Source organism: Austrofundulus limnaeus, unplaced genomic scaffold (genome assembly GCF_001266775.1).
Source record: "Austrofundulus limnaeus strain Quisiro unplaced genomic scaffold, Austrofundulus_limnaeus-1.0 Scaffold86, whole genome shotgun sequence".
Lineage (NCBI taxonomy): Eukaryota > Metazoa > Chordata > Actinopteri > Cyprinodontiformes > Rivulidae > Austrofundulus > Austrofundulus limnaeus.
In genome coordinates, this window is record NW_013952488.1 from 727,660 (window position 1) to 750,622 (window position 22,963).

Here is a 22,963-nt window from a genome sequence, read left to right on the forward strand (position 1 = left end):
CTATTTTTCCAGTCTGATGAGTCGCTGCTACGTTTTGGTGCGGACCAGGACACCGACTGCAGGCACTCATTTCAGCTAAAGAGCTCCTCTCTGTCTGTTTCAGGTTAGTGGACATCATTCAGTAAACTGTCCCGTCGGGAAATATGTCTCTACGTCACACAGTGGAGTCTCTCTGATTGGTTGATGCTGGAAATATGTCTCTACGTCACACAGTGGAGTCTCTCTGATTGGTTGACGCGGCGCGACGAGCTGCAAAAGTTCAGATTTTCTAACTTCAACGATTTGCGCCTCAGTGCATCGAACGCTCAGATCGTTCAAATCGCGCTGCTCTAATCGCGCTTGAGGCGCCGCAGAACTTCCCGACGTTGCTTGAAGCACGTCCACCATAGACTTTGTATGTAAAACTGATGCTGAAATCGCATTTGGTGTGAACGCACCATTAGCCTCTGCAAGCAAAAWGTTTGATGTAGATGGAGAATGTGATCAGTGACTTACAGAAAAAGTTTACTGTACACACACAGAGCAGTATAGAGAGGCTGACACATCCCAGRTTTGATGCAACACTCCTCTTTCTCTCTGCAGCATGGCCGGTTTTGGAGAAGTGGACTCGTCGGTGAGCACCCCAGCTCCCTCCAAGCTGAAAGAGGAAGTGGACGAGGACCCCTGCAGCTCCGCCCCCGCCACCCCGGAGTGTGCCATCTGCCTGCAGAGCTGCGTGCACCCCGTCTGTCTCCCCTGCTCCCACGTCTTCTGCTTCCTGTGTGTGAAAGGTGCCTCCTGGCACAGCAAGCGCTGCGCTCTCTGCCGACAGGAAATCCCAGAGGACTTCTTGGAGCGTCCGGTTCTGCTCTCTCCCGAAGAGCTCAAAGCGGCGGCCGCAGGGCTGAGTCGGAGCAGCTGCGGGTCCCGCGGGGAGCACGCGTGGTACTACGAAGGGCGCAACGGCTGGTGGCAGTATGACGAGAGGACCAGCCGAGAGCTGGAGGAGGCCTTTGTGAAGGGCAGGAAGAGCACAGAAATGCTGATCGCAGGCTTTCTGTATGTGGCAGATCTGGAAAGCATGGTGCAGTACCGCCGGAACGAACACGGCCGCAGACGCAAGATGAAGAGGGACGTTGTAGATATTCCTAAAAAGGGCGTGGCAGGGTTGAGGTTGGAGCCTGAACCCGTTCCCATTCCTGCTGCATCAGCTGCTGCTTCAGCATCAACAGAGCGCGTGAGCTCAGCTGACGGCTCCGACTCTGCAGGCCGGTCCCAGTCGTCGTCCTTCGGGATCATGGTCCCCCTGCCCCCAGTCAGACCTCAAACACTCCTGGGTCGCCATCCTAACAGCCCTCTTTCCCCTTCAGCWCTGGAACAGACTCTTTCTCAGCTCCTAATCAGCCAGCCCGAGGAGGATGAGGAGGTCGAGGACGAGCTGCAGGTGTACGAGTTTGCGTCTGGAAGCAGTGAGAGTGAAGAAGAGGAGGAGTGTGACGAAAGGCGAGAAGAATCAGCAGCACAAAGAAGACTCAGGCAAAGACCCCTAAGAGAAAACCAGCCCACCAGAGTTCCTCCGAGAGGCATGCCTTCCRGCTCTGTCCCCAGTCTCCGCTCTCGTAGTCCTGATGGACAGTGCACCGTGACAGAAGTGTGACGGAACAATAGTGTCTCAGCTACAGAAGACTCTTCTGGAGCTTTTATCAGTTCAGCAAAAATAAAGTTTAGAAACKAATACTCATCTTTTAGGTCTTATGAAAGAAATAATACCTCTGCTGAATTATGGCGCGTGTCCATGCAGAAGCTGTGCCAAATGCTTTTATTTATTCGTCTTACTTATTTGTCCTTCAAAGTAGGTTAATCAAAGATCTTGRTCCATTTGAATGTTGGTCTTGTTTTATAGATGGATCAGTCAGCTCTGTGCACTAAAACTTTACCTTTAAAGACAGTTTGCAGCTTTACTTTTCTTGGTTTCTGCTCTACTGGCAGAAACGACCATCTGCCAGGTTCTGAAGTAAACTCGTTTCCTTCAAAACTGGATAGAAAAATTAAAGCACTGAAGGGACTTTTAACACGTTCTAAAGCCTTTTTTTTAAAAGCTTTTATTTTTTCCGACAAAAACCTTAATCTGGTTCTGCATCTTGTAGCAACAACTCTTCCAAAAAGCAGTGAAGTGCAGCTTTTGAATGATCCATGTAGGTTTAGTTTGAAGCTTCTTTGTGTCTTAATAATTATACAAGTAGGCAGTAAAATGTCCTCTGAGACTAATAATGCAGGATATTTTAATTTGGTTTGATGTGCGACCAATTCACCTACAGCTGGTAGTCCTCCATCTTTAAAGTGCCCACAAGCAGGTCCTCTGAGTGAGGCAGCAGTAAGCATCAGATCCTTGCTCTGCAAGGTAAATTTTGTGGTTTTCTGGTTGATTTATTGAGGATTAATGCTTTTTAAAAGTGCACTGAAAAACCTGCTTTGATTCTCTGACAGCAACGTAAAGTGTTAAAAACAAWAAGATCGAGCCGTTCTTTTATTTGTTCTTCAGTCCAAATGAGCTGAGGCAGCACAACATAACTTCTTTAGAATGAAAAAGTCGTAAAGTTTTTTTATTAATTTGGTTAGTRCTTTTAGAAATTCACATTCCTCTTTGTTTTTATTAAGGTGAAAAAAGCATAAATGTAGCACCTTATATCGAGAAAGTAAAAGTTTTTCTGCTGTAATTTTTTTTTTTAGATGAGGATAATGAGTCCCCTTATCTGTGATATCTGTTTGAACTGGTGTGTGGGTTTGTGTGTACACATTTTACATTAGCTTATAGTTGTGTGTACATTTTTGCATGGTTCAGGGGTTAGGTTTAAGGTAGTCTATGAAAGTCCACACAAAGATAGAAATACAAGTGTGTGTGAGAGAGCACATGGAGGCTGTACTCCCTCAGTTTTTGAGTGAAAGTCTTGTTTTAATCATGAAGCGTTTGTGCCGACWTGAAGAACTCCAGGTGCTGAAAAGCTACTGGCCGATCCACTGGAAAGAGTTGGTTTAWATGAGCAGAGAGACTCATTTGGATTCTTTTTTTGTTTTGTTTTGTTTTTACTAAATCCTCTTAACAACCGCTATCAAAGCAGCATCATTCTTGAATGAGCTCCGGCTATTTTGACACATTCACATTCTTTTTACTTCTGCTGTTTTTTTCACCGTCATCTCGCTTCTTTGTAAAAAAAAAACTTTAAAAATTATTTAAAAAAACATTTGTATGTGTATGTTTTTCTTGTGTCAATCTATTAAAGTTTATCAGTGATTTAAAATATGTTGAATTTTTACTTTTTATTAGAGAGATMTACTACTGATTACATTTTGGAGTCACCCAACAAATYAAGATGGTCTCAAAAAAGATGCTATAACTCAGTTTTGCAGGTATTGAAACTGCTAATAGTACCTGCACAAGGCTTTACCAAAATGGCTACAACTTCTGTCATTTCTCAGTGTAAGATCTGAGTAAAACTGGCATGGAAGGTAGTGGGTGATAAGACACTTCTTCAAAGAATGCTGGGCCTTTATGGAAAAGATGAGGCATGTCCTGACTTGGTAAAGATGCAGTGTATCTCTAGTCCACAGGGTGCAGCTGTTGCATTAACTGAACCACTCATTAGTCTTTACGGAGCTCCAATTTGTCCAGAAAGTCAAATCTCTCGAGACAAAGAAGCAACCCGCAATCTCAAAATGTGGTTTGAATTTATGTTTTTTTATCCACAAAGCAAATAAAGTTTTTATCTTGTTAATCTAAAACATACGCTCTGACTTTGTGCGAAACACTTTCGGTAAATGTTGACAAGAACCTGTCAGCGTGTAAGCAAAAATCCCTCCGATATTTTTCTGTGATAAGTACCTGCCGTGACAGATTCCTCTCATCTGGGTTCCCAAAGTTTTCAACACAAAAGAAGAATGTGATCCATAAAATCCTCGTGTGGTTTTCATGATTAATGCCAGAACTGTTTGAACCGTAAAAACCATGACAAAACTCTCTGTTACTGTTTAATCTGTGTGGAAACTATAAATCCACCACCTCTAAAAGCTGCTGAGCTGCAGCCAAGGAAAGAAAACCCCACAGGCACTCTGTGGAGCCGGAGCGTGACTTGAGTTAAAATTGCAGCTTAGTGGGTCAGGTTTTGGTTGGAATCTTCCCAGTTTGCATCGAACTACGTGTTCTGAATATTCAGTGATCCTGGTGAGCAGATGGTTCTGTTTTGGGGTCAGATGTTTATGCCAGAGGCCTCTAAAAGACGACCATGTCACGTTTCACTAGTTTTTTTTTAAACTTCCCGTCAGGGATTAACTAACAGTTTTTTGCTACTACATTAGATCAAATGTTTGATGTTTCACAAATGGACTGGATTATATATTTATGTTCCGGATAAAGTTTATTATGAAGCACAAATTCCTTTTCATCATGTTAAATGAGACTGTTTTGTAGTTAAAATGTGCATGTGTAAAGTGGCCTAACTCACATCTTTCATTACAAATACTGAGGTTGTTATGGAAAGATAATTGGAATTGAACAAATTTAAATGGTAAATTTATGTTCTTTTTATACAGACCCAATGTATTTGCGCTAAACTGATTCATGTTATTTTCCTCTAAGATCATAGATGAGATTTTTCATAAAAATCCTTTGGCTATTAATCGGCTTTTTGAACTTGTTGAATTTCTTCAATTCCAATGGTGTTTCCATAGAAATCTCAGCATTTGTATCATCCTTCAAAGGACCTGGTCGATGTAAGCTGTGTTCTTTGTCAACCACGAAGACCGGACGTGAGTAGCTGGGAATTTCAGTAGTGCCTTGCTCCACAACGTAGAAAGGAGCTGCAATTTGGTAGTTTTAATTAAGTGGTCTATTAGGTTGTTAATTTTAAATTCACACCTTTTATTTTTCTAGAAACATTTTTAGGCTTAAAGTGCCTGTGACATCAATTTTTTGTAATAAATATGAATGTACTTTTGGAAAAATAGCATCGACAACATACTGTAAAAAAGATTTAACATATCTCATGAACAACTGTTGAGATATTTGCATGTGAAGTAACAGGGAGTGATGTCAAAGGGGAATGTCTGAATCTAAACAGTGTTGCTAAAATGGCTAACAACACAGACTGTAGAGAATAATCTGGTGTTTCTTTAGATTATTTTGATCACTATCACAGTGGGCATTGGTGGAAGCGCCCTGGACTGGTTTAGGTCCTATTTGGCAGACAGAACAACGTCTGTTGGGCTTGGGGCTTGTGAATCCTCTGCTCCATTCTTATATGGGGTTCCACAGGGTTCAGTACTGGGCACTCTGCTTTTCTCCTTGTATGTGCTTCCCCTTGGGTCTATTCTCAGAAAACATAGTGTCACTTTTCATTGTTATGCTGATGACTGCCAGATATACGTCCCTTTGACAAAAAGTGATGCCTGTTCTCTTAAAACCTTGCTGTCATGTCTTGATGTTAAAGCTTGCTTGGCCCTGAACTTCTTGAGTTTTAATGAAAAGAAAACAGAGGTGATCATCTTTGCCCCTAGTAGCTCCTGTGTGTTCTGTTGATTTGGGACCCTTGTCAGCCTATGCGAAGTCTACTGTCACTAATTTGGGTTTTAAGATGGATAGTAATTTTAAGTTGGGAAGCCGAGTTAGTGCTGTAGCGAAGCTGAGCTTTTTCCACCTCAGACAGCTTGCAAAGGTGAAGCTTTTTCTTTCTCACCAGCACTTTGAAACAGTAACCCATGCCTTCATCACCTCTCGGCTGGATTACTGTAATGCACTTTAGGTTGGAGTTAGCCAGTCCTCTGTTGCACGGCTCCAGTTGGTTCAGAATGCTGCTGCTCATTTGCTAACTGGAACACGTAAACGGGAGCACATTACACCTATTCTGGCTTCCCTCTACTGGCTGCCTGTGCATTTTCAAGTTCGTTTTAAGGTTCTTCCCCATCTTACCTCTCCGAGCTTCTCCACCCCATGCCTCTGCGCGGTATCTCCGGTCAGCCGATCAGTTGCACCTTAAAATACTAAGGACAAAGCGAACCCTTAGARGGGATCGAGCATTTTCAGTTGCTGCTCCGAAGCTCTGGAATGAGTTACCCCTACATGTCAGGCAGCCCTCTAAATTGACTGTTTTTAAAACTAATCTTAACACTTAGTTTTATTCCCTGGCTTCTAACACAGTTTGAGACCTTGGTCTGTTTTAGCTGTTTTTTGCTTGTTTTTAGTGTTTGAGTGTTTTTAGTGTTGATTTGTTTTATTGTTTTTGGCCCCTCATATGCAGCACTTTGTGTCAGCGGCCACTGTTTCAAAGCGCTTTATAAATAAAGTTGATTTGATTTGATAGAAAGATGAGAAAGAATTTTAGTTCAAATAATATTGTTTCAATAAACAAAAACCAGGAAGTTTTCTTTCTCAAAGAGTTCCCATTTCATGTCACTTCCTTTTTTAATTTAGCTGAGCCACATTCAAAAGAAATATGCCAAATATGTGACATAACAGGAAAAATCGCGTGTTTTGTGCCAAGTTTCTTAAATACAAATATGTTTTCTTTGACTTTTTGTATTTCATGAATATGCATGTCACAAGCAYTTTAATGTGATAGATTTTCTGACAGTGCATCATTGCTGTCTGCCTTCGGTCTCGGCATGTTGTACAGTATATGATACGAGCGAACAAGCTGGTCAGACAGACAGACAGGAGACCGTGCTACTATGTTACCAGACACACAGCTGTTCTTTAAATATGTGCGCCATATTCTGGTTAAACGCCGACCCAGGCTTCTTCACACTCGAGAAAATTCACACCGTGTCTCCACGTCTACAAATAGTTCCATCACACTCTCATTTTCCGCCACCGTATTTGAGTATTTATTGTTCATGTGTGAATATTATGACCGTTTTTTTCAATTATCCAACTCAAAGTAAGGGCGTTATGCCTACTGCACACCTTTCTTCTAGGCCTCATCTCACAACTGTGCTTGTTGTGTCTACGTAATTTATATAGCATGTCTGCATTTCTACACATAACCTAAAAATTCATTGACAGGGTGTCTCACTGTTGCATGAGCCATGAATGACTTCACTCCTACTGTAACTCTCATCGGCCTAACACCATTAGAGCCTATCGAGTGTCGTGTCTTCCTAATCCTGGTGCTACTGTACCATTTATATCAGTGGAGTGTCACATTATTAGAAGGATGACGCCTAAAATCATAAAGTACAGGATAAGCTTCATGTCTAAATACAGTGGGACGTGATGGAACAGTGTATTTTTAGTTCCTCTCCTATACTATTCGGTGAAGACCATGATAGGTCTCATTACATTTAGGTCAAAGGATGTCTCAAACACAACCCGAAAGCCAAAAAGGTTTTGTGTAAAATATGTTTGATGCRGTATGTTAGACATTTCTGTCAGTCTGGTGAGAAATCTCGACCTGAGAAAGATCCGGATGGGAGCACGTGTTGTTTTAAAAGCTATATATGCATTTCTGCAATATTGGCCCATTTCCAAATGTGTAAGCCACCCATGTTAAAGACACTAATGCACCCCCATACCATCAGAGAGGCAGGCTTTTGTGTGGAGCACAGCTTTTCATTTTACTTCAGTCTATTTTAGATTAGCTTTGGCCCAGAAAGGATGGCATCATTTCTTGATGGTTTCTAAATTGCATGATAGAGCTTTAACCAACATTTATGGGTAAATCAACCAGCTATGTTTACAGAAAATGATTTTTTTGGAAATGTACCTGAGCCCATGCAGTAATGTCCACAATGAAACCAGACCCATTTTTAATGTAGACTTTTTTTCCAGACTTATGAACCTTTGCCCATCTTTATATTTGAGAGATTCAGCCTCTTTAAAATGCTGTTTTTATTAACAGTCCTCTTGCTGACCTGTTGCCAATAGCCCTAAATTATTACAAAATGCTTGCTAGATCTTGTATTATTTACCTTTTTTATTTTAGAGTGGATATGAACTGTGATTGAATCATAAATTATCTCTTCAGTAGGCATTAACTAAGTGCTGACTTTAGAAGAAAAGAGGAACGTCACCTACAGAGATTAACTGAGATGTACTCGACATGATTAATTTAATTAACTTTTAAAAGGTTTCTTGCATTTATTGAGTATCGTTCACTACTTTAATGAAGTGAAACAGAACTAAGTTTAAAGGTGTGAAGATAAATATGTATATAAAATATACATATATATTTTATACATATACTGTACATATATATTGACAACAACAAGATTAGCAGAAGCTGCAGGACGATGTTTCTCTCAGCCGCTGTGTCAGGTCTTTAAAGTCAAATAATAACTGATCCGTGCTACTTTATGCATATCTCTCCAATGATAACTTAACTTTTTAAAGCGTAATAAAAGTATTTCTCCAACACAGAGTAATTCTGTTATGACAATGTGATAAAACATGGAGTGATAAAGAATCTGACAATATTTCCCCAAATAAATTCCTTCCATCTAAGAGAGGTAATTTCATTTTCTGCTGGGAAGCACAAATAGTTTGTCATTTGTCATCTGCAGAGTTATTATATCTGTTCTTATTTTCCCACTTGTTTTATACATTTTGTTAAATGAGTTTTAAACAGTTGGGCCATTAGTCTCCCACTAACCTCAGATTTATATGTTTTTTCTAAATAACTGGGTCAAGGGTTTGCTGGACACCAGTCTTTTTTATAACAACAAATCCCTAATCAGTTATCTTATATGGTAGAAAATCTTAATTAAATGCACACCTGGCTTGAATTTGGGTATTGGCCAGTTTGTTATTTTACCTATGTGTTTTTATATTTACGTGTCTACACAGTTTTGCAAGTAGGTTGAGTTACACCACCATGGAACAGAGATGTAACGTTTTATTAGACAGGGTAGGCCACATCCTCCTCGTTCCTTTAGGAGCTGCATTATATACGAGGTCTTTTTTCCTGGTCATATAAATCTTAAAATTATGGGGTTTTCAGTCTGAGAAAACCTCAGGTTGTGGGGGAGTTTGGAAAATATATAAAAATCTTGACAAATCACTTATCTTAAATGATTCAGTTCTTTTGCTAAAACTTAGAAACAGTGTGAGGTTCAAATTTGWTCAATCATTTTCAATTCACTCTTGAAGTGGAGTGTAGTTTTCGACTTGTTTCTTAAAAACGTGAGTTTCCGATACTGTCAACCTGCTGTAGGTGCTTTTTTCTTCTTTTGAGTTCCATGTACTTTCCTCAAATTTTAACACAACATATTTAGTAACTTGTTGCCCAATATGCTGTCATGGGTGGGTACTTTGAAAGACAGACCACTTTAAAAGAGCACAAATACATATTAGAATCAAAACAAAAAATAAATAAATCAAAGGCTGTTTAAAACTTTTGCACAATGTACTGCATTTCAGATAAAAATAAACTTACGTTATTGATCCATTTTCAAAAAGATTTAAGTCTTTATGATGTTTTGGATGTGTGCATTGGTGAACAAGTAGATCTTAGCAGCATAGTGGCATAGTGTTTAAAGAGTAGTGTGTGTGTGTTTGTGTATGTGTGTTATTTGAGGAAAACAAGGTCACATGAATGGGCCAAAGGCCAGCCAAGAACCATGTAGTTGCTCCCAGCTGACCACTCAACCAAAGCCAAATTAAAATTTGTCATTTGTCGCAAGATAAATGGACCATTATAGACATGTCTGCCGAGCAACACCAGCTAATCCCACGATAGCACGCTGCTCTTGTTTTGAAACACGACCCGCGAGGCTCGCCTTTCAAAGTGGGGATATTTAGGCCCCAATCTATTTTAATAAGGAGCTCTGGAATCCTCCAGAGTCCCAGGCTCCGCCGTGCTGTCCTTAATGATTCCACCTCTTGCAGCTCAATAGTCATCATGAGGCATTTGAGACAGCCCGTCCAGTGGACGGATGCAAACGCATTGACAGCTTGGACAGGTGGACGAAGATAGAGAGAGCCACGAGACATTTTGTACCTTATAGAATAAGTGGGTGAAATGCTGAAGTGAAGAGTGGTGAGATTTAAATGTGCATCTGCAGGCTGAAAGGGCTGACCTGTAATTTCATTATTTAAGCTGACAACTTTCCCAGGATGAACATTGTAGAACTTATACATGCAGGGGGGCACGGGATCTATCCTCATGTGCACATTCCAGATATATTCCATTAGAACGTGAAAGTCAATCCAAAATGCAGTTTATTTAAATCATGCAAACAAAACTTAACAAGAGAAAACATTATGTCATGCAGAAAGAGAAAGAGACTTGTAAAAAGAGCCTGTAAAACAGCTCAGTTTCAGGTCACCTGGTCTCAACAGGGTGGTCCTGTCAGTCCAGATTCATGTTTTTGAGACACAAACACAGATATACACACATACATACAAGAGGCACCTAACCATCTATTCTGAGTCTGTTACTGTAGCAACTGAGGGTTTTAGCACCTAGCTCTGGTGATTGACGCTTAATGATGCTGGACGTGGCTGAGGACACAACCATGTTTAAATCGAGAGATTTAGGATGTGAGCAAGAAAAGGGGGGAAAAAGAAACCTGAGGCTCCACAAACACGTTAAATCACCATACGCCCACATTCTGAGAGACATGCAGGGTTCCAAAGTAAACATGCCTAAATCTACACTTACAGCTCATTAAAAACACAGTATTTCTCATGAAAATGGATTTGGTTAAAACTGATTTAGTGCATTGGCTAGAAACAATGTTTTCGTGTCTTTTTCTCTAATTCCCCAAACTGATGTAGTTCTTGTCAGGATCTGTGTCTTTTGCTTGTGTTTTGGCACTCCTTTGTGTTTACTGTTAGTTTTATCACCTTTCATTGTGTTTTGTGATTCCTGAGTTCAGTTTTGTTACGCGTGTCTTTGTTTTGTCCTTTTAGTTTTTTCCAGTCAGTCTGCCATACCTCTCTATACCTGCTCATTCTTTCACCTGCCACAGCTGCAGACACTTCTCCTCATTAGCTCTGGCCTATTAGGTTTGTCTGACTATGCTCGGTTTTCAGTTGGGCATTATTGGGTCAGTATTTTCATGTGCCTTTTCGTTCCTACTTGCACAAGTTTTTGGTAAGTTTTGCAGCTATGTACAGTTTGTTTTTTGTTTTGTTCAATAAGATTTAAGTTACCTCTTTGAGCTCCTTACGGCAATCTGCATTTCTGGGTCCAAACCTCCTGCTAATCGTGATCGTTCCATTGTTTTCTACAGGTAGTATGTTCAAAACAACTCCCCAGGAAGCTACTTCAAAAAAAGCGAAACTGTCTCTTTAAATTATGATTGCTAACCAATGTTCTATCAATCAGGAAGCAGCAACGTATCGTCACTTTTTGTACAGCCTTTCAAAATAAATGACCAAAACCCCACAAAACTACTATATAAGGAGCATATCCGCTTATTGCTTGCTTAGCTGAAGTGTTGGTTACTTTGACAACAAGTGTTGCAATACCAGTTAGTTTGATGACATGTCAGAATCACCAGTGAAAGTCTATTAATAACATTACTCAGTGTCTCCTATCGCACAGCCTCTGTGCTTATAATGCTAATATTACCTACCAATCAAACAGGTTCCAATCTGATTTCAAATTATTTTTATCCTTAGAGAGGTGAGATTAAATTTTAAAGCCTGAGCATCACTTCCATTGGTTCAAATCTGACAAACACTCATTCAAAACAACAAATCACAGCATTTATTCTAATCAGACCCAAAATCATAAAAAGACACTAAAGAAATGTATCTACTGGTAGACATTTTAGACAGCAAGTTTCGTAACTAAATCCTGAAGTTTAAGAGGCCTGTATTGTTTTGATGAAAACGTGGCTGTGTTACCATGTCCTGCTGACGTCAATGAAGCCATGGCTACAGTTCAGCTGTCTGTTCTTGTTGTGCCCCCCCACCGTCCCCCCGCCCCACTCTTATGAATAGCCTGTCCAGTAGAGGACATGCCGTGCCAAGCTCTGCCATGCTGTGTCAGTCTGATCGCAAACGGTTTTGAGCCAAGGAAGCAGTGGAGAAAGGATTAAAAGAGGACGAGGAAGGCAAATGCGAACAAACGTGCACCTTTTGCGCAGCATTTGTGCAGCTATCCGTTTTCACAGTTAGTTTATACAGGCGGGGGGAGGGAGGGGGTCAGTTCAAAGGGCGCCAACAGGGACAGGAGTGATCGCTAACGAGACACCTCGTTAAAATACCACAGCTCGTGGAGGTGCCAAACTGCAAGAAAGGGTTATCAAATGCACACGCTAAAACTAGAAATGGCGATCGAAAGAAAAGCTCAGGAATCAAGACACATAACTGGCAAAGAGAAGATATTTAAATTCCACTAGAAGGAATACAAAACATTGATATGAAAAAGAAAATGCCACAGTAAGGGGGAAAAGTGCATTCTTTGACTTACAAAAATCTTCAGTTTGTTCATTTATAAATAAAATCTAACATTAGGGTGTGTTTAATAACAGGCAAGAGAAAAGAAAAATGGGTAGGGAGACAGAGAGGGGACCCAGAAACTCCCCCTGTCCTCTCTTTATTTATACCCTGAAGACAGCAGGCTAAGATTTCTGGCACCAAAACACACGTCACGCTTACTATTTTGGTCTTAGGTGCCACATAGCACCAGGAGGTTGGATGACCGGGCTGAGGCATCGTGGGGCCAAGGGACTTCCGCACTTTAGTTCACCGGGATTTACGTGACTTTTCACACTATAACTACCTCTGCCTGGTTATGAAAATGAAGCTTGGGTGTTTTATTTTTAGTAATTCTACTTGTATAAAATGACGTTCTTTAGGTGTGTGTATTGGTGAGTGTGTAGAACAGCGATCCCTCACACTGAACAGAGCCTACAGGTGTCAAGGAGGTCAGGTTGTTGATGTAGTCTTAAGAGGCGTGAAAGACAGAACATGAAATGCGATCTCTGTCCGTGCAACACGCTGGATATCATGTTGATGGATACCATAACTGCTTTTGAATGGAGACTCTTCCAAGTGTGATACCTTACCATAGGTGATTAACAAAACACCTATAAAGTCGTCGTAATGCCGATTTTTACAATGTGGCTATTAAACAATCAGCTTATTTTGGGTTGAGGTTGGTGCTGGATCATCATAAGAGCTTCTACTGATGATGCAGGGATATTCTGGTATTAGATATCGACAGGCTGCACATGCAATAAATCAACGACGCAAAATAAATGGAACAAGATGGCAATGCTGCAAAGCACAAAGTCAAGTCTTTGTATGGAGCAGTCATTTATTACCAAGAAAATACATCAAAGGCATAATAAAATCTTTTGTCACAATTATTTTTTGAACAGCTTTAACACGTTGTGATACAGTCAAACACACTTATTGACAGGTTGCCACGACAAGTGCAATATCAACTTTGTCTCCCATTGGTTTGACATGGCAACCGTGAAGACTGAACACACAAACCCTAAATGTAGAGTTGCATGCTAAGTCACATTGCGCAGAAAAAAATACACTTAAATTCATTACAAAAGATAAAGAATAATATGGATAAGTGGGGGAGGGGAAGCAACAGAGCAATATGTCGATGTGTTTGCAAAGTTTTGACACAGAGGAGATTTCAAGCTACAGCAACACCGGAGAATGTTGTGGATGAACACGTCATTGTAAGGAAATCTATTCGCGCAGCGCTCTTAAAGCAGCCCATCGAACAGAAACGTTACTATTTACAGTTTCAAAAGAAAGACAAAAAGTTATCACATAATGACCGTTTCTGTCTGAAGAGAATAGGAAACGAGAGGCCGGTGCTTCAGAGCAGGACTCGGGGAGCGAGTCACGGGGCTCGGTGGATGACAGATTGGGCCAGACGGTGCGGTGATTCGGGCAGTAGGGGTGCGACTGGCCCATCTGGAAGGTGGCCGCTGGTTGGCAGGGCGTGCAGGACGAGAGAAACTCTTCTTTAGCTTGGCTGAGGACATCTCGGCTGGGTTTGTCTAGATAATAAGAATATACAAAATATCAGTGCTGATCAGAGACTGAGGCAGTTGAAGCTAAATAAAGAAGCAGAACACAACCTACCTGATGTGTCTCTTGTTTATAGGCTGTAAATCCTGTTCGGGGACTAGAGCTGTACTCATGTTGGATCTCCAGCATGTCCAACAGCTCGATAAGTCCTTCATCCCTCAATCTGCTGCAGCTTGCCAACTCCTGTCCTCTTTGAGTCCTCTGAGCTCCGGGAGAACCATCGGAGGCCCTGCAGTCCACTTTGGGCTCCACCTGCTGGAGTGAGGACTTTCTTGTTTTCTCCCCACTGTTAACCCTGGGACTGATCTTTGGACTCCTTAGCACCTGCGGTCTCCTCTGGCCCTGCTGAGGAGCAGACTGTGAGCCTTTGGAACCGCTATAGCTTCCTCTCTCCTCTTTGTAGCCGTGCCTACAGTCTAATCCCGAGCCCCATTCTTGGCCAGGCTCAATCTCTGCTGTCAGCACATCAGAATCTGCTTGGCATTTCTGGTTAGGCACACGCATGTGCGCCTTGCTGGCTCCTCCAATGACTCCCAAAGCCCGGCGCTGACAGCCGGGAGTGGAACACTTTGCTTCTGGTCCCTGATGGGTCACCACCCCTGATTCAGTGAGCAATTTCCCCTCGTTCTCCTGAAGCATGGCTCCGAACTTCTTCAGAACAGAAGGACTGTGACACTTCCTGTCTCCAAGGACTCCTTGACCGAAGGATTTTCTGTCCAAAGCGGGAGACTCGGCTGTCGTAGCTGGGAACTGTAAGCGTGCTTGTACAGCAGAGGTATCCCTCTGTCCAACAGGGGGCTTGGCAACTGTGTTGTCCTTGATGGGGGAACTCTCTCTGCAGCTCTTCATGTGAGACACTCGGTTCTTCCTGTTCTCACTTTCTTCAAAACTTCCTGCATATGGCTCTTGTTGAAGCCTGGATTAACACAGAGAATAGATCAAAACGTGTCACCCCTACACTTATGTCTTGGCTTTTAAGTCAATGTCACATAGAGTAGTGGTCAAAAATATTCCACTGTGAAATGGGACACCCCTTCATGGTGCCGATCAGTTGTCACTCAGTAAATTRCCATCATTGTGCTCGTTAACGTAAAAGAAATCTGCAACAATGATGGTGTATTGGCATTTTGAAGTATATTATAACTACTACCACTTAAAGCTTTGAATCCAGGACTAAGGATTTGGTGCTAAATGTGCACGAATTGTTGAGAAACTTCTTACCGATTATTTCCTGGTCTACTTCCACCTTTATCCTGGTATGCAGAAATGTCTTGGTTCACCTTCACTACGTCACTGAAGTGCTGAAAGAGATTAAAAAATATGTTTTAGAATTTGTTCTGCTCAAATAAAATCTGACCTACTCATAACAGCAAAGATCCTCCCTCCCTGAGAATGTGTCACCTTTCTTCTCAACTGCTCTTTTGGGTGTCAAGAAAGTGCAAGAGTTGGGTTAGAGAGTGAAACGAACTCCTATCTGGTAACCTCTCTGTGTAAGCAGACTTCAGGGAACTGTAATCAATACATTCCTGCCAGAACCACAGCTTCCACACATGCCATGTCAGCCTATCTTGTTTCTTCTTATGTGCAAACACCAAAAGAACGAAGCACAAGGAAGGGGCGGGGGGAACGGACATACAACTCTACTCACCACGTGACGAGCGCCGTTGTTCTTCCGGCTCATTTTTTTGCCCTTCACCAAATAATCCTGCAGTAAGTCTCCAATCTCTGAGACTCCGCTGGTGTGGCAGTAGCCATAGCCATGTTGATGACTCATGGGGTGGCTGCACCCGTTGGGGCCATAGGGATGTAGATTGGTACTGTGGTGGCCGAGCCCAAAGAGACCATCGCCATGGTGCCTTAGTCCAGACTCCAATGGAACACAATGTTTCTGGTCATCCCCAGGAAGATCATTTGCTCCTCTGCGTGCCTGAACTTCAGTGTACAGCTTGAAAACAAAAAGAAATAAAACAAAAACTTCAGATCTCTATAGCCAACAAGTTACTATATGTTTACTATTAGAATGACCTGTATTTATGATCAACACGTGTTATTCCACTTTGCACAGGCATCCATTTACCATCTCAACCTCCAATACCTCCTGTAGTATCCACTTTCAGGCCATGTACGTGTGTGTGTGTGTGTGAGCCACAGGGAAACTGTGTGTGTCCAGCGTGTCTGTCAGCACATCACGGTTTAATTAGCTTGTTAACATTTTGTCTGTGCCGTTGCTCCAACAAGGCCAAGAGGTTGAGTCAGCCAGTGCCCTGCCAACAGTTTATTATGGAGCATGCACACATGTACACACATACCCACATTTTACACCGATTACCACTCACCAGGGAGCACAAAAGCTCCTAACTTGAGACAAGCACACATGTGAGATGCACAATTCAGGATCATTGTTGAACCTAGTGTTGCAGTTAAGACCACCTAACCCGAGACCAAGTCAAGATCGAGTCCAAAGACTGAGACAAGACCAAGACGTTTAGGGGCTGAACTAAGTCTAGACCAAGACTGAAGGAGAGTGAGACCGAGTCAAGACCAGGACCAAAAATAAAAATGGAAACTAGTGCCACAAAATGTACGGTATACTGTGCAMAGGTAACTAACTTAATATGTATACGGTAGATAACATTACATGAGTCTCTTTGTGTGAGGGTCAGGCAAAGGTTTTTGTTACAGAGGCAGATTGCTAATGTTTGCTAGCTAGCCTGCTAACGTCACTTACACACAGCTTACCTTTCTTTGTACTTCTTTACTAGAGACAATAAAAGTTTGACGTCATCCCCACTGTCTTTGAAAGTGAAACTCTGCAGAATTTACAAGTCGTTGTATGCTTTCTACTGGACGCTGTTGTACAAAGATATTCTTTATGATGCATGTAGCCTAATTGTATTACTGAATATTTTGCAAACATCTTCTCCCACTGCTCGTTGAAATCAAGGATGTTAACAAATAAATCGAACAATATTTTGGCAATTTAGTGATGTTTCCACAGCTGTGGTCTTGAATGTTCTTGAAATAAAATCCTAAGTCCTCAATGTCCGAGATCGAGACAAGACTGAGCACAAATGTGATCAAGTCCAAGACCAAGACTATCAAAAAGTGGTCTTAAGACCAAGACCAGTCTTGAGTACTACAACACTAGTTGAACCACATTAAATTCTGTATGGCTAATTTTGTGATAGGCTGATTTAAAACAAAAAGCTATTTCGGTCTACATTCAACATGTCAATATGTGCAAAATTTATCCTTCCATGTCTATAAGACCTGACTTGTTCCAGCATTTCTCTACTAAATCCTACCTCTTCAATTTTCCTCTGGATATCCTGCAGCTGATCCTCCCACTCCTGCATCTCCGAGTCAAAGTTGTCCATCGTTTCTGGCCTCTCCTGCCCCCATCCCCGGTTGCCGCGCTCCAACCTGAGCTCCAGATCAATCGCTGCCATGACGCAAGCCGTTTGATCCCCGGAGGCYCTTTCAGATAAAAGTTTCCCCGCCTCTTTCTCCTGTTTCACTCTCCTATTAGAGGTCGCTGTCAGGTTGCCAGCGAGGGACAGATGGATCGATGGCCTGGAAACACAAAAAAAGACAGGCGTGTTAATGGTGTACACGTTACATAAGTTAAAAAAATCACTTTTATTTACCAAGTTTACAACATGTCCAGATCTGTGATTGATGACCTAAATATTTGACCTTGAAACTGAGAGAAGCAATTTTTAAAATTCCTAATAAATCTGTTTCTCTTCTCCTCTGTCAACTCTTTGAAACCATTCCATGTTATGCTTTCTGCTCTTACGTAAGTCAGATATTTACAGCCCTCTGCGTTGCCTTCTTTAAAATTCATAAACAACCCCCAGTATCCATGCAGTATTGCAAACACTGAGACTCTTGGCCCTATTGTCTTATAGCTGGCCTGAAAATCTTTACCTAAAACAACAACAAAACAGAACAATCAAACAAACATACCTCCACTGACACACAATTTAACAATTAATAATCAAAATAATATTAATGCTTCTGTTTTATGGTTAATTTTCAGTCCCGGCTCTTCATCTGTCCCACTCAGGACCAATCGTCCTCTTGAAATTTCTGCTGCGTCACATCTCTGCTGCCCACCYGATCCTTTACACAGCTGAGGAAGCCACTAAAAACAAAACAGCGACGTTGCTAATTATGAAGTAAATAAAAACAGCAAAGCTTTTTGTTGTTGTTATTAGAGGAAAGTGCCTGAATGTGCCATCAGCCACCTCCCCCTCATGTAATGCAAGAGTGAAGATATTAATAATCTTGTAACTATGCCTGCTTGGTAAAAGTGACTGGACTGGAGCAGAGGGATACGTGTCAGGAACACAAAATACTTGCATGCAATTTATGAAAAGTTAGTTAACGTTACAGCAGAGACTGATAACTTAAGGTTATATACACCGGAGATTACAGATTGTCTCCAAATGGCAGGAAAATAACCGTTATTTACAACAGCAGTTCTTACCTGAACCCCTGCTCTCCGGTAATTATCCTGTACCCACTCTGATCTCCACACAGTTTGCTCTGTTCTCTGACACTTCCACTTGTCAAAATCCTCTCTCCGTGGTGCGTCCCTTTGCTTTTCCTCCCCTCTGCTCTGTTACGTAAATTAGCGCCGACTCGATTTAAAAAGGGTCCCTCCCTCCCTTCCTTCTGTCCTGGGGAGTTAGGAGCGGTGGAGCTGTGATCGGTAAAGGGTAAACATCTTCTGTTCCAGCCGGGCTCCCCCTGGCTTTATACCCCACACACCCCCACCCCGCTCCTGAAAGCGCGCTCCCCTGCTGAGTCGGGATCAAATATCATAATGTCAAATGTATTCCAGCATTTGAAGTCTCGATGGGACGACTGTCGTCACCAGCATCCCAGCTATAATTACCTGGGGAGGGGGCGTGCACGGAGAGAGGGAAAGTGTTTACATAGCTGTTTCAGCTGCTGCCTTCCTCTCCGGCCAATCGGCTTCTCTGTTGCTACTCTGCTTTTAGGATGCTTGGGCAGACTTTGCCTCGTGACCAATGCCGCGCTGCAAATCATTTTTTCCAACGGGTGCCAAATGGGCGTAGGTGACACAGTGAGTAATAATGTGTCACGGTCAATAATATCTTTATTGAAGACAGTCACGAAGAGGAGACTGTCAGGTGGACGCCTGGAGTGCTTGGTATATTTTTAAGACATACTTGAAATTCCTTGAAGCTTCAATAGGCTTGACTGTTTTTGTTGCATTTATTGGAAAATAAAAAGCAACTTAAAATCAACCCCAGATCAGAATTTAGAAATTGTGCAAAGAAGCGAATTGGCCATTTGAACCATGGGGGTCTGCACTGCCTCTTGAGGGCCGTTTATCCGTCTCACAATCAAACACGTCAGTCAGCTCACACTAGATGGCCCTGTGGGGATTTTTAGGGGCCACCCCAACAACAAGAGCCAACACCTGGCATAAGATGATTGGAATTCCTTCCAGTCCATAATGATGGTCCGAGTCCCTTGGGTCACCATTCCTCCACCTGTTGTGCTCCTTACTTAATGGCAAACCACCCCCGCGAGTTTAGTGGAAGGACACAAACAAACACTGTCCTTATTTTACCTTCAGGGGAAAGCAGCAGCAGGTCGGTACGGCAAAGGGTTGCTCTGGAAAACAAAGAGAAAGATACGTTTAAAACGTGCCACTGGTGAAAATATTTATAGAAACAAGGTTATTAATTGTGGCTTTGTGCCAGACTTGCCTTTAAAGTAGATCTTTTGAAGTGGGTTTCTGTGAAAAGGTATGAATAATTAGTGTCTTACCTGTAGTARATAGCTATTTCAATGACATCAGTTTTGAGAAATAGATTATGTTCACAATGTAGGCAAAAATGGCCCATATCTGTCGCAATTCAATCGTCTTTTATATCACTGAAGCAGCAGCGTACGGATCAGTCTAAATATTGAAACAATCAGTAACTCTTTCAGTTAGACATTTTTCCTCTCTACTATCCAAACGTCACTCATATCCCCGACATCTGACTCCAGAACAAACGGCAGGTAAAGTCTTACATAAGGTTGGAAGTTAAACAAGATTAAGCAATTTGAGTGCATTAAATATACATATAAAGACCACCAGTTTTTATAATTGGCTGCTGGCTCAAGTTTTACATTAGGCTTTCAGACCGAAGACTCGTTTCCATCCGGATGTCAGAACTGTCAGCAAGAGAGGTGAAAAACTCTGAGCGCTGCACAAAAACTAACTTTTATAATCAAAAATGTGGGTTTAAAAAGACAGAAATCATAAAATCATGCAGCATTGTTTGATTGAATGTAATGAAACAAAGGTGAAAACTGGGATCTGTTCCATAATATTGATATTAAATTGCATTATCTCCTTTTCTAAAGTCATTATTTACATTTATTTTTTTTTATTTCAACTTATTTCATTTTAAAGCACAGTAACACTCTGTGACTCACCTGCAGAGGTGGGTTTTAATGACGCAGGCTCCAGGTGTTTAAAGCCAATTTGTTAGCAGCATTGGCAGGTGCCGAGCTTTGTCTGTGCTTTTGGTTACAAGGTTACAATGACATCAAATCATGAGGGGTTGGACATAAAAAAATCAACAGCGCAAAAAAAAAAAACAACCCAAAACAAAAATGAAACAAACAAGGAATGATGTAAACTAAAGGAGGCTGACGTCACAGAACAAAGAAGAGGGTAAACAGGAAAACCAGTTTAAAGATGGTGGCGTAGGAGAGAGACGAGAATAAGACGAGGATGAGGATGAGCAAAATGATTGGCTGAAACATCTGAGCGATAAAACGTAACAGGAGAAACAAGCAAGAGAAGGAAGAGGGAAAAATCAGCGTTAACTCTGTGATCATTTACACGCCACCATAGAACTTAATATTTCAGGTCTTCTCACCGAAAGCGGCTCCTCGGCCTCCCTGTCCTCGAGCCTCGGCACCTCCAGCCTGTCGATGAACGCTTGCAGTTCTTTTCGGAAGGCCTTCATCTGCGCGTTGATGCGGTACAACAGTTCGTGCTCCCTGATCCTGCTCCCGTCATCCTCCCCGCCTTCCTCCCCTCCCCTCCCGAACATCAAGTCCCCGTTCGAAACGTAGACCCTCGCCTCCGAGATGATGGTGGCCGTGTCGGCGATGAGCCTGTCGATGGTGCGAACGAGCCTCTCCGCCTCCACTCGGATGTCTACCATCTGTTGCCGCTCGCGCAGGCTGCAGCGGCCGCCGGGCAGAAAGCGGGCCAAGGCGGAGGGGGTGGAGCCCTCCAGCCCTGTCGGGGTGTAGAGGCCCCGGGTGGGCGTCATGCACCGGCTGCTGCCGTTAGTGTTCCTGACCTCGTCCGAGTCGCTTTCTCCGCCGACGGGGCCCTCGCGCTTGCGGTGCGGCGGGAGCAGGCGGGAGGAGGTGGAGTCTTCGTCGCTCTCACGGCGGCCGCTCGCGCCGCCACCGGCGTCGCTCTCGGCGTCGCTGTCCCGTGGGCTGGGCCGCAGGGAGAGATGGGAGGCCAGGTCGTAGCGTTGCATGTTGGAGAGGAGCACGCGGTTCTCGTACTGTAGTTGCATGACCTGGTCAAAAACAACCGAGGTGGTAGAAAGGCAGGAAAAATAATTAGGGTTAAAGGAACACATCTTAATGTCGTACATACAAGAATTTCTTAGTTATGTTGCTATAGACTGCTGTAGGGTCACATTCAAACACAACAACCCCTTTRGATGTTTACCTAATCAATCTTCACAAAAACTCTGTAGTTCTTTCCAAAATGGGGTCAAATCCATGAAATTTATGAACAATCCATACAAGTAGGCACGAATGCACATGTTAACATATTCTCACTCCCGACTCGTCACATATTGATGCTTTTCCAAGGTTCCCTCTGTGTCTTATTTTGACACGTCGGGTACACTCGTCGCGTCACTTATTAACGCACCAGGCATTTCCGTGTTCCCTCGGCGTCCAGGTTTGATGCGTCGGGACGTAAAATATAGGGGTCTTTGAGTTGGGGTCCGTGGTTAATATTAGGGATCAGGGTTCATGGTTAATTTTAGGTAGTGGGGTCAGGGATATGATGTCTAAGGCGAATATTAGGTAATTTTAGGGTTTGGGACACGTAGTTGATGTGAATTTCCTACACTTTCTAAAAATGGTTAATTTTAGGGATCAGGGTTGATAGTTAATTTTAGGTACTAGGGTCAGGGACAGGATGTCTAGAGTGAATAAATGTAATTTTAGGCTTTGGGATGGTTAGTTTTTGTGCATTTTCTACACTTTATGAAATTATGACTATGCATTCCRCCCCATCTCATCAATAACTGACGTGAGGGGGTACCCGACGCGTCAAAATCGGATGCAGAGGGAACCTTGGAAAAGCGTCAATATGTGACGACTTGGTAGTGAGAATGGGTTGCTCATTTTAGTTATTTGTGTTTCTTTCCTGTCCTCTAACACTCAGCCAATCAAGGCAGATGGCCGCCCGTCCTGAGTCTGGTTCTGCTGGAGGTTTCTTCCTGWTAAAAGCGAGTTTTTCCTTTCCACTGTCGCCAATATGGTGCTCAGGATGGGAGATCGTGACGAAGCGATGTTTCAAAGCCATCTGCTGGCKTCCTTAGATTGTTTTGTTTGTACAGTGCCCTGAGACGACATTTCTTGTGACTTGGTGCAGAATAAATGAATTCAGTTTAATTGAATCATAAAGTAAGAAGCAAATTTCAGGCAATCTAATTCTCATATCAACGGTTCATCATCATTTGAAGTCGAGTATGACTGTCCTCTCTCTTGGTCCTTGGGGGTCTTGTGTGTGAAAAGCATATGTTGCTGCAGTGTGGACATGGGTGAGTGGTGGTGGGTTGATGTTGGGCCTTTTTGGTGGCGGCTTTATCATTCCAGAGTCTTCGATTGCTGTTATACAGTGCAGTGCCTTCAAAGACCAGTCTTCTCCAAGCCTCTCTGTTGGTTGCTGTTTCCTCCATATATATA

The 22,963-nt window shown here is 42.5% G+C and overlaps 3 protein-coding genes across 3 annotated transcripts in view; 1 reads left to right on the forward strand and 2 right to left on the reverse strand.

Annotated features, from left to right (window-relative positions):
• Window positions 1–3,278, forward strand: part of LOC106520027 (E3 ubiquitin-protein ligase rnf146) — a 4,847-nt gene extending 1,569 nt beyond the window's left edge. Inside the window, exon 3 of the mRNA XM_014011925.1 lies at window positions 583–3,278. Within this exon, the coding sequence (XP_013867379.1) occupies window positions 583–1,636 (1,054 nt within the window). The 3' untranslated portion in view covers window positions 1,637–3,278. The remainder of the gene's footprint in view (window positions 1–582) is intronic.
• Window positions 3,279–13,213: 9,935 nt separating this feature from the next.
• Window positions 13,214–19,033, reverse strand: LOC106520029 (uncharacterized). The gene is made up of 6 exons (XM_014011928.1): window positions 18,471–19,033; window positions 17,284–17,551; window positions 15,627–15,923; window positions 15,200–15,279; window positions 14,033–14,894; window positions 13,214–13,947 (listed from the first exon to the last, which is right to left on the reverse strand). Exons 2-6 carry the CDS (start codon window positions 17,425–17,427, stop codon window positions 13,711–13,713), a joined length of 1,620 nt encoding a protein of 539 aa, XP_013867382.1. The 5' UTR covers window positions 17,428–17,551; window positions 18,471–19,033; the 3' UTR covers window positions 13,214–13,710.
• A 1,415-nt stretch (window positions 19,034–20,448) lies between these two features.
• Window positions 20,449–22,963, reverse strand: part of LOC106520028 (protein SOGA3) — a gene marked incomplete at its 5' end in the record, with an annotated part of 5,555 nt that continues 3,040 nt past the window's right edge. Inside the window, 2 exon segments of the mRNA XM_014011927.1 lie at window positions 20,449–20,776; window positions 20,893–21,555. Of these exon segments, the coding sequence (XP_013867381.1) occupies window positions 20,666–20,776; window positions 20,893–21,555 (774 nt within the window).